Genomic DNA, 15,642 nt, shown 5'->3' on the forward strand with positions numbered 1-15,642 from the left:
TATACAATCATACATCGGTATCATTAAATATTTATTTTCAGTACGAATTAGATCGCAGTTGCATGCAATTTACACAGCCTTTACCGTAGCCAGAGAGCAAATCATGTTTTAGAAAGTCTCTTTGATAATGCTCATTGTCGTAATTGTTGTAACCATGATCGTTACTTATTCTAGGTAAGAATCAGTCTCTTTACTAACTCGAATCTTTTCACAGAGTTTTCATCGGGGAACACGAAGTCGGATGGCGAGACGTGGAAAGAGAAAGGTCGAAATTCCGGATCAGGATCTTCGGCGAATCAATCGAGCACGGACACATCGAACGCGAGATCGAACACCACCACTTCGTTGACCACAACTACTAGCTCGACGTCCAACACAGCGTCCAGTTCCGGCACAACGATGACCACCACGTCGACAAGAAGTTCGTCAATGTCACCGGCAACCGGTAGGAACAACGCGCAGAACAGCGGCGGAAGTAGCAGTAGTAGTAGCCCTGCACCGACCACCAATTCCTCGTCGACGAGCAGCGGTCACCAGATCGGAACCATGTCGGCTCCGCCTGGTCGACAGGTGCCGAAGAGACGCATGAGGCGTCGCGCCACATCGCACTCGCAGGATCCTGCTGAACAGCTGACCGAGATGTCCGTTCGCGGTTTGAATCTCTTTCGTTACGCCTCGATATCCGAGGGTGTCTATCAATGCACTGAGTGTGCGAAGCTCGACATTCAGAAGACGTTCAAGAATAAATACAGCTTCCAACGACACGCTTTTCTTTACCACGAAGGCCATCAAAGGAAGGTATTCCCGTGTCCGGTATGTTCAAAAGAATTCTCCAGGCCTGACAAAATGAAGAATCATATGAAAACCGTGCACGACTGCTTCATGCCGAAGGATTGCGTGATGCCGTTTGGTTTTTTTCTCTCGCCTTAGCGGGCAGGGCGAGGGCGAGGTGGGATGGCGATCGGTCCAGCACGAAGAACGACCACTGAACCAGCGGAAGAGAACACTGGCCGAGGAGAAACGACCGTCGCGACTAGTGACGTCCAAAGGAACTCGAGGAGCACGCTCTCGAGGACGACGTTGAAGCACGTGGCCACCTCGAGGATGCTCTCCATATTCAGGCGGGGGCGTGTTTGAGAAAGCGAAATCTTCCTTTCGTTTACTCTGTCGTCTTCTCAGCACCGCCCTAGTCTAGTCACCCGATAGTGAAAATACGTGGTCGTACAGAGAGACACCGATAGAAAAATCGATCAAGTTGTCTTCGGTCTGAGAAAACAAAATATATATCATAACCTGTGTGCCGCGGACCAATCGCATAGCCTATCTCACCCCCGCGATGATCGACTCCTCACGTTGTATTAAAGCGAGATCGGATTTCCTACGCGTGCGATCAATTTTTGATAGTCGTTTTTAATGGAAGCCCGACGAGTATCGTCTTTTCGGGAAGAAGGGCGACCGACGGTTGATATCGGCCAGTGGAGGAGACTAACGTGACAGATCGCATACAAACACTGCTGAGCGGGACGACGTCGAGTTATCGCGGGGATTTTTTCCTTTTTTCTTTTTCTTTTTTTTTCTTCCTTTTTTTTTTTGAATTAAAGGACAAAGAGAAAGAGATGTCTATACTCGAACGTAAGTGCTCGAGTAGTGCTGCTGTGTACATTAGTATTATATAATCCTTGAACTGTGCAATAGCGCGCAATGCTTGTGGACGATCGATGCCCGGCTGTGTCTCCTTCACTTGCACGACCATCCTGATCGCCATGGTTTTACACATGGAAACGTAAGCCGCGTGAAATTTCAAAGAAATTCGCGGAGAAAGCGATTTGGCCAGTGGGAAAAAGAGGAACTTTTAACGATAGCGATTGAAAAGGCTATACTTGTTTATAGGTTTTTATCGTGTAACTAATATTGTAGGCGGTTACGTTTGCGTATGTATCATATATGGGAACCATTGTTTCACAATGTTGAAAGTAATGTTTATCGTGTCGAGTCCGCGTTACCGAAAAGTTCTCTTTTACTAAATATCGTCGCAGTATTTTACGCGGGCGTAGTCTGCATATAAAATTCCAATTTTCTCTTTATATTTTGAGAAACGAAATTTAACGATATTGGTGAACAAAAAGAGGGAGATATATATTCTCGCAAAATTAGCCAGCTTTCTCGTGCCTTTATCAACCGCGTATCCCCTTTTTCTTTTTCCTTTTCTTTTTCTTTGATACGAACGCATCATTTTTGACATGTAAAATTTATGTCTAGAGTATATCTTCCTTTTCTTCTTTTTGAAGCAAAATATAACGGAGCAACATAAGCAATACGATTAATGTGACTGACAAAGTATCGTATGGGTATATTCCCGTTTTAGATTATACCGTGATAGCTTTAAAAAAACTTCCAATGCTTTAACGCACGCGCGATGTTTTTATTTCTTTTTTCACTTCTTTTTGTTTCCTTGTTGTACCCGCTCTTTCAAATTCAGCAGTTCACGTGTGAAACGTTGGTTGTGAATATGTTCTCTCTTCTTTCCAGATATTTTCCAATTTTCCACCTTTCATAGTTCCCTATACATCTGCACAAAACTGTATGCAATCACGATCAAACTAGTTGTTTCCCGCCAAAAAAATGAAATTTGGATATTTTTCCCCTTTGTTTGTATCGGGGAATGTCACCTGTATCTTCAAACTTTCAACAAACATTCATCTATGCTTATCAATTTGCATAGAAGCTTATTGGAGCGATAATAACGTGCTTCCAAATTTTTGTCAGATGTGTTATATTCTAAAGTAACGAGAAGAAAGATGAGCAGATGGATTGTTATCAAAAATGCAGAGTTTCATAGCCAGGATTCGTATTAATATTATTATAACTGTTATTGCTATTTTTCTCTTTTTAATGTTTCCTACGCCTTCCAACAGATTTGATTCCAATGGTGCGTAATAAAGCATATTAGTAAAATATTAAAAGAAAGAAAGGCAGAAAGAAGATGAAAATGTATATTTATCAGAGAGTTTATTAACGGTTCCCTACGTGGCACAGAAGTCTCGTAGAGTTCATTAGATAGTGCCTAAAATAGAGAAAAGGGAGGAAGAAACATGAATTATACTGCATAACAGACCGGTATATGTACAGGTTTTCTGGGAAAGTGTATTATAGTTATTACCAATAATTAATTATTATTCTTACTATTATTATTACTGATTTACTATTACTCGCACTACTATTAATGCAGCAAAAATAATATTATTTTTATTTTCACCGTTACTATTATTTCTATTAATATTATTGTTTGATAAGAATTATTAACTTTTAGATATGGACAAGCACCGATAGAATTGGTTATTATTGCTAGGTATATAAGTTAATAATGCACAGGCAAACACAGACAAGTTATAAAGAAAGTTATCTATACAGGCATAGTATATTTAATGACCCTCAGTTAGTTTTGGGTCTGGACCGTTTGTTTTTTCTCCTTGATTTATTATTATTATTATATTATTATATTATTATATTATTATATTATATTACAATATTATATTATATTATACTTTTTTCGTTCATTCGTTCGTTAAAAAATCTGAAAGAAATCTATTATTTGATACATTGTTAACACGTTTTCTTTTTTTTCGGTGTTGGGACACCGCAGAGTAGAAATAGTTGAACGAAATATAAATTTATTCGCGCATATGTACGTGCGTATGCGCACGTGCTTATATATATATATACATACATACATACCAATAACTTTTTGGGGAAATGTTCAAACATCGTTCACGCAGTCGAGCAGAACTAATGCAAACGAAGTGTTATAATTTGTTAGTAGGAACAACGCGTTACTATCCCTCCGTATCAGTTCTAAAACATAAACCAGGAAAGAAAGAACGAGAGGAAAATAATTCGCCATTCGTTGTAATTTCTACTATTCTCCATCGTTTCGTTATTTTTCAACCTGATAAAAAATAATATTATTCAGCAATAAAATTAAACATATCATTAAATTAGATGCTTACAAGAATGTATTTGTTTGATCGCATAACAATTTTACCCATAGATCTGACGTTATAAATCCCTTATTTTACAAAATTTGTTATAAATTAAAAATTAAATTAACAGCGAATTAATATTTCCTCTTTCGTCCACTCTTCCTGCTATTTTCCTTTTCTATAATGCTATAATTCGTTGCGAGAACTTTCGAACGAATACTGAACGGGAAGCAGTATTTTGGTCTTCCGCATCGGTGTTATACGCATGAGAGAAAATGAGCATGGATGTTAGACGTGTGATGTGTATGTCTCAGAATGATGAGGATGATGATGATGATAATGATGATGATGATGAGGATGATGCTGATGATGATGATAATGATGATGATAATAATGATGATGATGATGATGATGGTAATGACGACGATAATGATGATAATCATCAAATCTTAACTATTACAGAGAACTATTTAAAAGAATATATATAAAGAGAAATATATTACGTGAGAGGGAATGTGAACCCGCGTGTGATTTCGTTGCCGTAACACGAGGAACTCGTCGAGTTTCTCTCTCGTAGATCCAGCTCGTACTCGTAGTCGGTATTTAAAAGGAAAAAAAGCAAAAAAAAATATATCAATATATATATACATATATATCTTATATATATATATATGTGTGTGTGTATAATATATGTATTATATATGATGATCATATGTTTAATATAACACATATATGTTATATATATGTATATATATATATATTTATATATGTATTACGAAATTGCGTAAATGTAAAGGAAAAACAATGATAACTGTTTAGTTTCCGTTAGGTGAAGCACGAAATTTATATTCGCGCACAATTCTGTTTCTTGCGTCCAATTTGTAGTTGTTATGTAGGAAGCGTAACGTTCATTTTGATATTATGCATATACGAAAAAGCACACATCTACAATACTACCAGAATACAAAGCACGTTTTGAATTCCGTATTGCTTGTTAATCACTGAAAGATATATTAACAGTTTCGGAGAAATTGTGTATGGATTCGCAATTTGAGTCAGTGATTGATGTATAATATGTGGGATCGATACGTACGTTTATAAAAAATGGGCATCGTATGCAATTTCGATTGATTGCTTGTGTTAACGAAGAAAATTATTACTATTTGGAAAGATAAGGTTTGCGCCATACGTATACAGTTGAAGGCTCTAACGTCATTGCGATACCAATGAGTCTTAGGAAAGAAAAAGGAAATGACAAAACGAATTTCTTAATTCTATGATGTGTGCAAAAGCAATCGAAAACGGTCGTGTTATACTTTTTTTTTTCTTCACTTTCCATGCATTGTGACTACCTTACTTCTTACGTTTTAGTTTTATACCATTATTGTAATAGTTCTATTATATTATATTATATTATTATTACACTATTATATATATTTATATATTATATATATAGCATATATATAATATATATGTATATATATTATTGTCATCGTCAAATAACGTTTATTATTTTATTTTTAGTTTTAACTATAACATCGGGTAATTAGGTTACGAGATAAGGTGCGTTAGGCTTTAAAGGAAGCCACACGATTAACACATACGGAATGAGGATACGAAATAACCGAACAAAATGCAAATGCGGTTACTTGAATTTTTCATGATGCAGAGATATTTTATTCGAGCGTTAAATGCTATTGTAGCTTGTGACATTAATGCGATGCCTTCTATTACGTTTCCAATTTTATTCGTTGAAGTAGAATGCAAGATATAGATGATATATATTTATGTATATTGTCACGACGTTCTGGCGAATAGACTTATTTATATTTACCATAGTTAAATCTGCACGTTTTATTCATGTGTTAGCGGCGAGTACGTTTTTTCTTCGCGTAAACCGATGAAAAAGTCGCAACGCATCAGTGTCGTTTGTGTCTCCTCGTCTATTACCAGAACCTCGACCCACTACAAATCTTTCGTTTGCTGCGAATAAAATTCGCGGTTTACACGCACGTTTAAATATCTATCGATAAAAAGAAAGCACCGGCAGACGTCTTAAATAAAGAAAAGGAAAAGGTATATACACGCATGTCCACCTGCATTATTATTCCTACTTACTGTTCTTCGACGCTTTAAAAATGGAGATAATGCAAGTGAGTTTTATGAAATTCACCGTAATGTTATAAAGATATACAGACATATACGAAATATATAGGTACCAGTACTGACACTTTTATTTGCACTCGATCCTGGAAGCATCACTCGACACTCTGTTTCGATAGAAGGAAGAAGCAGTACATAATTCTATTAGTGACACTAAAAGTAACAAAACGCATTCATGCAGGATGTTAAAACTACGAAAATGTACTAATAAGTAATGGTAGATTTTTGCAATAGAAGAGAAGGAATTGTGAGAATTATTAAAAGATATAGACGTTGCGAATACAGAAAAAAATCTATTATATATTATATATAAATACTATATTATATTATATTATTATATATTATATTATATTATATTGTACGTTCGCCCCGTTTGAGGGTAGAAGCGCGCTTATACAAACAAACAAAAAAAAGTTATATCATATAACAGTAATAATAAAGAAAATGAAGCTATACGTTCGTTCGCAGATTATCGTCGGTCGTTGACTGTACATTTAAGTGTACGTACATATGTACCTATTATAATCGATGCCGGGTGGCGATAAGGACTATAACAATTTAATACCTATTATTATTTTTATTTGTTTTTATCTAATTGTAGTTTCTTTGTAACTCTTTGTGATATACAACTGCAATACCCGACCGTTTATTTCTTGTATCGATTAGCGCAACCTTTATTAAAGCAAGACAGAGGAACATACATCTCTCCGTTTAGTCGTTCTTCTCTTTTGGAACTATTCGTCCTTTGCTTTCGCGAAATACGCCATACGGAAATATTCATTGAACTTAAAATCGACCAAACGGATACGTTTCTTAAATTAATTCTTAAATTATCTTTAAATCCATTCTTAATCAAGTTTTTAATTGGATAAGACTTTTCACCATAATTCAGAGGATCCTTGAATCTTTATCGAAAGAAACATAAGAGTTAAATTACTTTATCGAACATTTCAGGAAATCAACAGCTTTTCCTCCTTTTCCAAATCCTGCTTTAGGGTACTAACGTGGTTTGTAATACTCCTAAGAATCCAAATCACTAAATTTCCTAAAAGCTCAGATTAAACGCTGCTCGAACTGATAATAAATTCCAAGACTTTCAGACCTATTTTCAAGCTACAGATTGTAATATTCCAAAAACTATTCCCAAATTTCAATTTAAGACATTGCTTACACTCGATAATAAACCTCATTAAATTGCCCTCGTTCCTCGCCTCACAAATTCAAGGAACACAACCGATGACTAATCTTCCAGCTGAATGATACTAACGCTCCTGTACCTGTTCTCTTTCCATGTCTGCCCAGATCAGCTGCCGAGTCTACCGAGCGACATCACGTTCGAGATCTGCACGTCGTCGTCCTCGTCGTCGCCGCCGCCTCCTCCTTCAGCACCTTTGACGACGGCGACGAGGAGCGGCGAGGATTCGTTCAGCGAAGGAAACACAGGCAGCACGTACATCAAGTCCGAGCGAGTGGTTAGCGGAATGCACTTCCTCACCGACCGGGAGGAGGATCGGGGAGATCTGTTGCTACCTAAGTCAGAATCCGGGGAGGCCGAGCCGGAGGTCAGGAAACAGGTTGGTTGGTCTGCTGCTTTTGATACTGCTTCGGCAGGCAGTGCACCAGCTGTGCCACCTGGCTTCGTTCAGAGGACGATTATGAGAAGGAGGCGCGGCTTATCACCATGTCCTCGCGGACACGGCACCAACAGAAATGGGCAGAGCACCAGGAAGCCACTTGGAAAGCTCTTGTCGCCGCGCATTTTATAAGGTGTTTTCCATTCGGCTGGTTCAACCATTCTTTAGACTAAGAGCATTTTTGGGAAGTTCGTTAGAGAGTTAGAAGTATGTACTTACAAGTAGATGTATATCGTTACATACTTGTTTGATTGCACTAGAGTATAGATTAAAATCTTATTATAAGAGAGGAGATATAGAGACTGTTCATTGGTGTAGAAGAAAAGGCATAATAATCATTTTAATTAGTGATCGTGATACTTTGTATCCAGTTGTTGGAATTGTCAGGTAAATGTGGAAAGAATTTTACGGTTTTGCTTTACGACTGAAAGGTTATTTCTAATTATCTGTTATCCTAACTAGTTGGCAATGTGCATGCATTTTCGCAGACAACCGAATGGAAAGCATTCTGTAACGTTATCCGGGCATGTCTTATCTGGTTTGTCCTCGTATCTTTTTCATTAGCGCGCCGTTTACTTTTCGCAAGGAATTCGTTGAACCGCACTTTCTCTATATATAATTGCGTGCGGAGAAGTGGATTTTATTTCTAATCTCGTTTATGTCGGGTGACGCCTTTTCTGTCGGTGTATCGTCCGTCCAGCAAACACCGCGCCACAGAAACAGAGAACTCGATGACTGCATAAAGAAATCGCAGAACAAAAATACGAGAATATCTCGAATATTTGTTTTTGCCTGAAATCCAACAAATTCATGGTATCATGGTAACTCGCAGCTAAGTTCCAATCCGATAGCGATAGATTTTTGTCTCGAATCATCACCAACACCAGGTCAAAGGGTTTCGAATTCTATACCAAAGGGAATAAACCTAGAGAAGGGAGGAAAAGAAAGATAGGGTGGATACGATCGAGCGCGACGTGATACGATGGGGCGAGCGAGGATGATTAAAGAGGAAAGGGTGAGAGAGGGAGAGAAAAAACCAAATAAACGTTGTTTTACAAGCTGCTGGAATACCTCATTCAAAACGACGGTTCCGTAGTCTGCAAGTGGTGCGGCGAGGTGCTACCGTCTCGAACCCGTTGGTACAGGCACAAGTACAAACTCCACGTCTCCACCCAGGTCACCCAACCGGCCCCGCTGTTCAAGTGCCACAGCTGTAACGCTTACTTCAAGTCCCGTAAGGGTTACATTGGTCACCTCAGCTCCCGCCACTCTGACAACGAGAACGACGAGAACAGAGAAGAGCCAGCCAACAAGAAAGCGCGGAAGACCTCGGAAGTAAGTCTTTGACCGCTTCGCCATCTAGCCATACTCCTCGTACCCTGCTTGCCGCATCTAATTATTAGAAAACGCGTTTTATATAAAGAAATGATTTAATAACGATTTAATATTGGTACGGAACATCATACCAGCTTCCAATATGGTACATTCACAAAACATGAAGCTACTATCAATCACGCAATGATCCAAAATAATGCACGTTAACGAAGTTGCATCCTTAATATGACTTTTCTTCATCGCAATGGACTTGCATAACAAAAAAAAAAAAAAAACTGCAGTTTGCCTCTGTATTTATTAAGGCTGCTTCAGATATCAGTTTTCGTCAATTCCAGTGAAATTTAGTGAGGTACAATTTATATTTCTTCCATCCAAATAATTTTGCAATGGCCAAATTATGTTGAGGACGATGGTCTATTTGATTTGGAGAATACGATTTGGAGAATAGGAGGATGAGAAAGTATTTTAAATACTGTCGAAAATTTGTTTGGAATTGGCGAGGACCACATCTGAGAAAGCCCTGTATGTATAGTAAGTAGAGTTAGATATCTGTCAGTAGCCGATCAAAAGCACCAAGCATGCGAAAACGATGGAAGAAAAGCTTTCGATATGACACTCCGGTTTGCGCGTGTTTGCCTGTCTGCTTGTTTCGCTCGCGAGTTCTTCGTTCGATCAATCGGATTACGGTCGAAAGAGTAAGGGCAAAAATTGTGAAACGTGCCCCGACAGGTCGGAAAAGGACCAGATTGGGAGCAACAGAGGGAAAAGGAAGAGAAGCTGGTGGCAGACATAATCGATCGGGTGAAGAAGGAGTGCGAAGCTCAGGGTGAAACGGTAACAAGACGAGGCTACTCCAGGCGATCCACCGTGATGAACAGCTAAGGAATGGATAAAGAGACGGATAAAGGGAAATATTGTGCCATATCATCGTCGTACGATGTCTTCTTCGTGATACGGCTCGAAGAGCATCGAGCGCAGATCGTTCTCTACCCACGTTCGATCTCTCCGCATGTTTTAGCCGGTCATGAGCCAACTCTGTACTTTAATTAAGCGATTAAGACACTCGTGTTTAGGGACGCTACTAAGATCAAATTAGGATTAGTTTGTACAGGTTTTACGTCGGCGTTCTATGCTCAATCGTTATGTAAAAAGAATACCGTAAATCGATTTTCACTGCGACGACAGGACGTGATCTGTCGATTTGTACGAGAGGTCACTGATAGAAGTAATCTCCTCATCTGTGAAATTTATACATAGCTACGATAGACTTCTCCCTCAGAGTAAAAATATTTTTCATACTTTGAAACGAGTATTTTAGATAAAATTTTACTTTGAGTAAAATAGAATCACACGTTTTTAAATCCATAGTTTAATTTTATTAGATGCAGAAAATATTCTGTATTTTTAGTTTTATACTTTATATGCTTTTATTAACGAAGTATATCTACGCACTTAAGAATTGATTTCTTAAATTCGGTAATTCAAACTTTATCGTCGTATGCAATTCAGTGTAACGTAATACACAAGATGCGTACAAATTTCTATCGCTTTTCGTTCAGAAACGCCGAAACGAGGATGTTACTTGTCAGTCATCGTCCGTATTTATCGATATTCTGGCTTGACGACATTCAAGTCAGGTTGCTGTCTCACGAAATCGTCGTACGATCGATCTATGTTCTGTTGCATGCACACATGCAGCGTAACGGCGGATACGCGTTTCAACGGTGATGGAGAGACGAGCGTTGGCAGGAATGACAGGATCGATGATGATGATCTTCGATCGCCGAAGCGAGGACTACAAAGCTATCTAGTCATAATACACGCGCGGTCGCGTATATTTTTTTCATATCCTAGACGACCGCGCGTTGATACACAATAACAAAACGTATTTGCCGGTCCGTACGCGCGATTCGAAACTATTGAAACACGGGGCCTGGAAGTCGCGTCCATGGCTGCTGAGTCCGATAAGCGGAATGAACGGAGCGTATACGCTGTTCTCCTCGTTAAAATTCTCGATCGTTGCTCCATATCGTTCCTTTGATCTCGATGGGTTCCGCGGATCTTAATCGCAGCGATACGCGAACAAAAACGCGAAAGTATATCCGGTATGTAGCAAAGAAAAACGGTATTTTGCGTCGCTCATTGTTGCGACAGTGTTTATCGCTTTGTTCGATCCTGTCTTAGTAATGCCGGTTGTTGGAATTTTTTATTTTTGTTCAAATTCTTGAATAGTTTTATACTTATCGTTAGGATGTGTCTCAGAACGGTTTAATTTTCTGAGGCGAGACAAACAATTGGGAAACGAATAAGGAGACCCTGAAATTAAATGGGACAGAAATTGAATAATCCTTTACCTTTTATACTGACAGTTTTAAACGATAAAGATATTTATTCTTTGAAGAAAAGATCGACATTACTAATATAAGGTCAGCGCGATCGTAATTAATTAACGCGAGATGAATTGCGATTTGAGCCTGAGAAGCTCTGTCGACGGGAATCCAGTGCCAAATATATATCTTCCCAGGCGTACGATATATCTTGTTGCGTATAGAAAAAATATGCGAAATGTTCACTACGATACGCGATGAGAGCGATCGTTTGCTCAAAAGTGCAACTGTACTACTAAATTCCTTCGGTTTCGTTCGTTACTCATTTTGTTACATTCGACGTGTGCAGGTATCGCGTGTTATATCGTGATCCGCGTAACCAAGTGAGTACCTTTTTCCGTGAAACGGACACACAATGGCTGCGTGCGTGAACGTCACGCGTGAAATTCATAGAAATTATATCGGTATACGGGTATTGATACGTATAGATTACCGTGAATGACGTTCACGACCATCCGGGAATAAAATTGAGTGTATATTTCCAAGACAAACTGATCTTCAAAACTATGTTTTATAGCGTGCTCAATACGAAATTTTATTGCGTATAATTTCTCATTATTTCGGCGTAAGTTTCTGTGCTTAAATCACTCGAGGTAACTACAAATCATCGTTCCTTGGGAAGTACTAAATCCTTTTACAAGTGCCACAAGTAGCTTTTAAATTATTTTTCAGAAAATTACCATAAATTTCAAATCTAGGAGACTTTCGAATACAGATAAATATTAATCGTGAAAGATTTTTATTAATTTTAAGAAATTTGAGAATTTTGAATTAATCTGTTGAAGGCACGATTCAAAGAGTGGCCTAGTTACTGTTGCCACCATAAAATTTTATTGCTGAAACGATAGTGGAGAACATCGTATATAGCGATAAAAATTTCTTTATAGCGACAGTATCAAGATACGAAGGTCACTGTTAGTTCTTTGGATAAAATGATGTGTTACTTAATATGGTAAAGGCTCTTTAGATGAATACAAGCACTAACAAGTTCATTATAGCTACACTAAAAAGATTTAAAACGGCCTTCAATGACCATATTCCATATTCAAACGTCTCTATATTCGTCAAGAGATTTTTCAACACATATTTCGTACACACATGCAAAATACATTGTTTAATACAAATAAAGAAAGATGTTTATCGTTATAGGAAATATTTGTCAATCAAACTTTTCTTTAGCTTCTAAAATTATACAAGTATTAGGTGACAATAGTTGCCAGGCCACCTTGGGTCACACAAAGAACCTTTCTCTTTATCTTAATTTACAACAATTATCTACTTAAAATTTGATCCAAAGTATATGACAAGTATATTTACATAAAGATTTTACTTCTTATCCATCTTAAATATATTGCCTAAACTATAAAATTATACGAACAAGAGCATAAATCTTAAGCCTAACATTGGCTTAAAGTTTGATTATAAAATCTAGTTATAAATTAACACTTGATATTCATATTTGGAGAACCATAAAATTATTGATTGTAAATAGAAATATTTTACGGATACATTATTCCTGCATGTAATTCGTTTTTCATCGTGTACAAAATTACGCGATGCGATATACACGCACCTGACACACTCGGACAGGTTAGTTGGGCACGGACTAGTGTCGCTAGAAGAACGGTAGATAGAATGATAGATAGATGAAAATATATCTACACGTACGCGAAGTACGAATAAATATAATATAATGCGCACTGGCGATAATTTACGCAAGAGCATTATATATATTAATCTTGCTGAATATTCCAAGAAAGTCTGTCCATTTTTTCGAATGTCTCGAAAGTATTTTAATCTCTATTTACTTGTTGCGTGTCATACGGCGCAACGGCAGAAGAATGAATTGCATTTCACTCGAAGTTTTAAACACACGATTACACTTTAGAGTAGACCGTGCGTGGACACATAACACGTACGTAAACTGACTAGTAGTTAAGTTCGGTGCTAATCAAGAAACGTGTATTAATTATACACGCAATTTTATTACAAACACGATTGCATCAATTATGTTTTTTCGGAGCGAGCGAACAGGCTTAACTCTTTGGAGGAGAAATGTAAATTTATCTAGCCACGCCAAAAATCCAAGATCAATGGCATATATGCTTCACATGTATAACATAACCTCCAAAGGGCTAATCACGAAAGAGGCAACTCTCTTCTGCATTGCGCGCGGATTTTGCACGTAATTATGTACAGGCGCGTATTTGCCAGCGAATCTCTGACCGTATACCACAATTCTAATCCTATATGTGCATAACGAGACTTGCGTGCACACTACGACGTGATTGTGTACGAGCAGAGGATAATCGACTTCTGTCGAGGTAAAACACGAGGCACGAGCCACTTTTCGTCTTCTTTTCAGGTTCAGGATAATACATTCGTATACTTCTAAGTAGGTATATTACTGGATGTGTTTTAAAGAAAACGTTTATTTGAATATAATTACGTATCCCTAACTGATCTACCAGACGCTTATAATTTGTTACGCGTGTTTAATTAATCATAACCTTTAACGAGTTAATGGATCAGCTAGGTAATATACAAGGCGTAAAAGCTAATATATATTTGCGGGTACTCGAGAAGAAAGACTTAAAGCATTACAGCAGTAATAACAGTGATTTCACGTTTCTGGGACGTCTTAAGATAAAAAGCGCGCAGGTCGTGCCATAATTTAATGAACGTTTGTCTCATAATCTTAGTGCGTCCCATTGCGAGTGAGAAATACAAATAAATCATTCAGAGTTCAGAGGAAAGTGAGACTCGTAGATGTCTCACGGTACACTTTGCGAAGCACCTCGTATTTTGTGCCAATCATAACGTTTTAAGCCGCCCAAAGATCTTTAGATCTTCCCGCTTGTACAGCTGTTCTATACATATATGTATTCCAAAAGAAAAGAAGAATACTAGGTCCAACGAACGTATACGATCCATTTGAGAATTAACTTCGGTAATAAAATTTGAAAGGGTATAGCATTTAATATAGATATGTGTATATGGTATTACGCAAACCAGTTTTATGCACTTCACTAAATAATTTTACTTTCCTTGTCTACCCTCGCTATAAAAATTTTAAACCTATTATTATCAATCGTCTTCCTCGTTATTATGTTGTTTTATACGCGATAAATCGTGGCATTAATACAGATATGTATATGTATATGTATATTATAATCAATAGGTATTTGTGTATAAATGATTTGTAGTTGGTTCCCTCGAGCAGAGTGTAAGTGGTAACCAAAGTGACCTTTTTCTTCTTAATAGGAATGCGTGTTAGAAAAAGTAACGTTGATTTCGATCGGAAGGATCAGTAGGTGCGACAGGCAAAAACAGGCGGAGTTCATTCGATCGTTCCGTCAGATCGTGTTTTCTTTAATAACAGGCTTCTCCTTCGTTTTATGCCGCAGAATGGTCATTAATACCGTTGAAATTGCAAGAAGACGAAAAAGTGGCTTCCTCGACATATTGCAATCTTCCGTATTGAATCTTAAGTGTTACTAATCGTAAGATCGTAAGGCTGACCTCCTATGTCTAATGTGACGATTCAAGTTGAGAATATTCCGAGGAGATAAATTATTTATTTGTTTACGATAACGAGGCCGTTTGTGAATCGTATTTCGGGTAATTCGTATAGACTCGAAAAACTACCATTACAGTATGCAGTGAGATAACCGCCCGAAGGTGCGACCCCGTCTGAAAGTGCACGAATTCCACGAGTACGTATGTACTATATAATTAAAACAGAAAATATAACAATGACAACCATAGTACTTACGACAACGCTAATCATCTGCGATGAATAAACATTACAACTAACGAAATCGAACGTATTGTGCATTGTATGTCGGGAAAGAAATAAAATCAAAATGAATCGATTGACATCGAGTCTTCTCATTTATGTAACCTCTACCTTTAATAAAAACATTGTAATATTAACTAAAGTATAATCATTTACTGATTATTTTTATTTTTTGTTTAGATTTACTTTAGATTTATATTTATTTACACATAGATATATTACGCATAATTTATGGTTTAAAAACTATTATTTTACCTTTGAAGGTATAGAAAGAGATTTTTCGAATGTTCTGCTAATTTGAAGAATGCGTAGTGTTTGGACGTATTTTCCACAGATGGCGGTAG

At 37.6% G+C, this 15,642-nt stretch overlaps 1 protein-coding gene across 7 annotated transcripts in view; it reads left to right on the forward strand.

The window, feature by feature from the left end:
• The window catches only part of ttk (zinc finger and BTB domain-containing protein ttk), a 44,735-nt gene extending 29,357 nt beyond the window's left edge, over positions 1 to 15,378 (forward strand). For 5 of the 7 annotated variants that reach the window (XM_033347023.2, XM_033347022.2, XM_033347025.2 and 2 more), the window contains exon 5: positions 215 to 6,843. In XM_033347023.2, the coding sequence (XP_033202914.1) occupies positions 215 to 930 (716 nt within the window). In that variant the 3' untranslated portion in view covers positions 931 to 6,843. Of the gene's footprint in view, positions 1 to 214; positions 6,844 to 7,445; positions 7,718 to 8,836; positions 9,113 to 9,841 lie in introns of those variants that run through there. The other 2 variants (XM_033347027.2, XM_033347028.2) reach the window with 2 other exon arrangements.
• The last annotated feature ends 264 nt before the right edge of the window (positions 15,379 to 15,642 follow it).

The sequence above is a fragment of the Bombus vancouverensis genome, chromosome 3 (assembly GCF_051014615.1).
Source record: "Bombus vancouverensis nearcticus chromosome 3, iyBomVanc1_principal, whole genome shotgun sequence".
Taxonomy (NCBI): domain Eukaryota; kingdom Metazoa; phylum Arthropoda; class Insecta; order Hymenoptera; family Apidae; genus Bombus; species Bombus vancouverensis.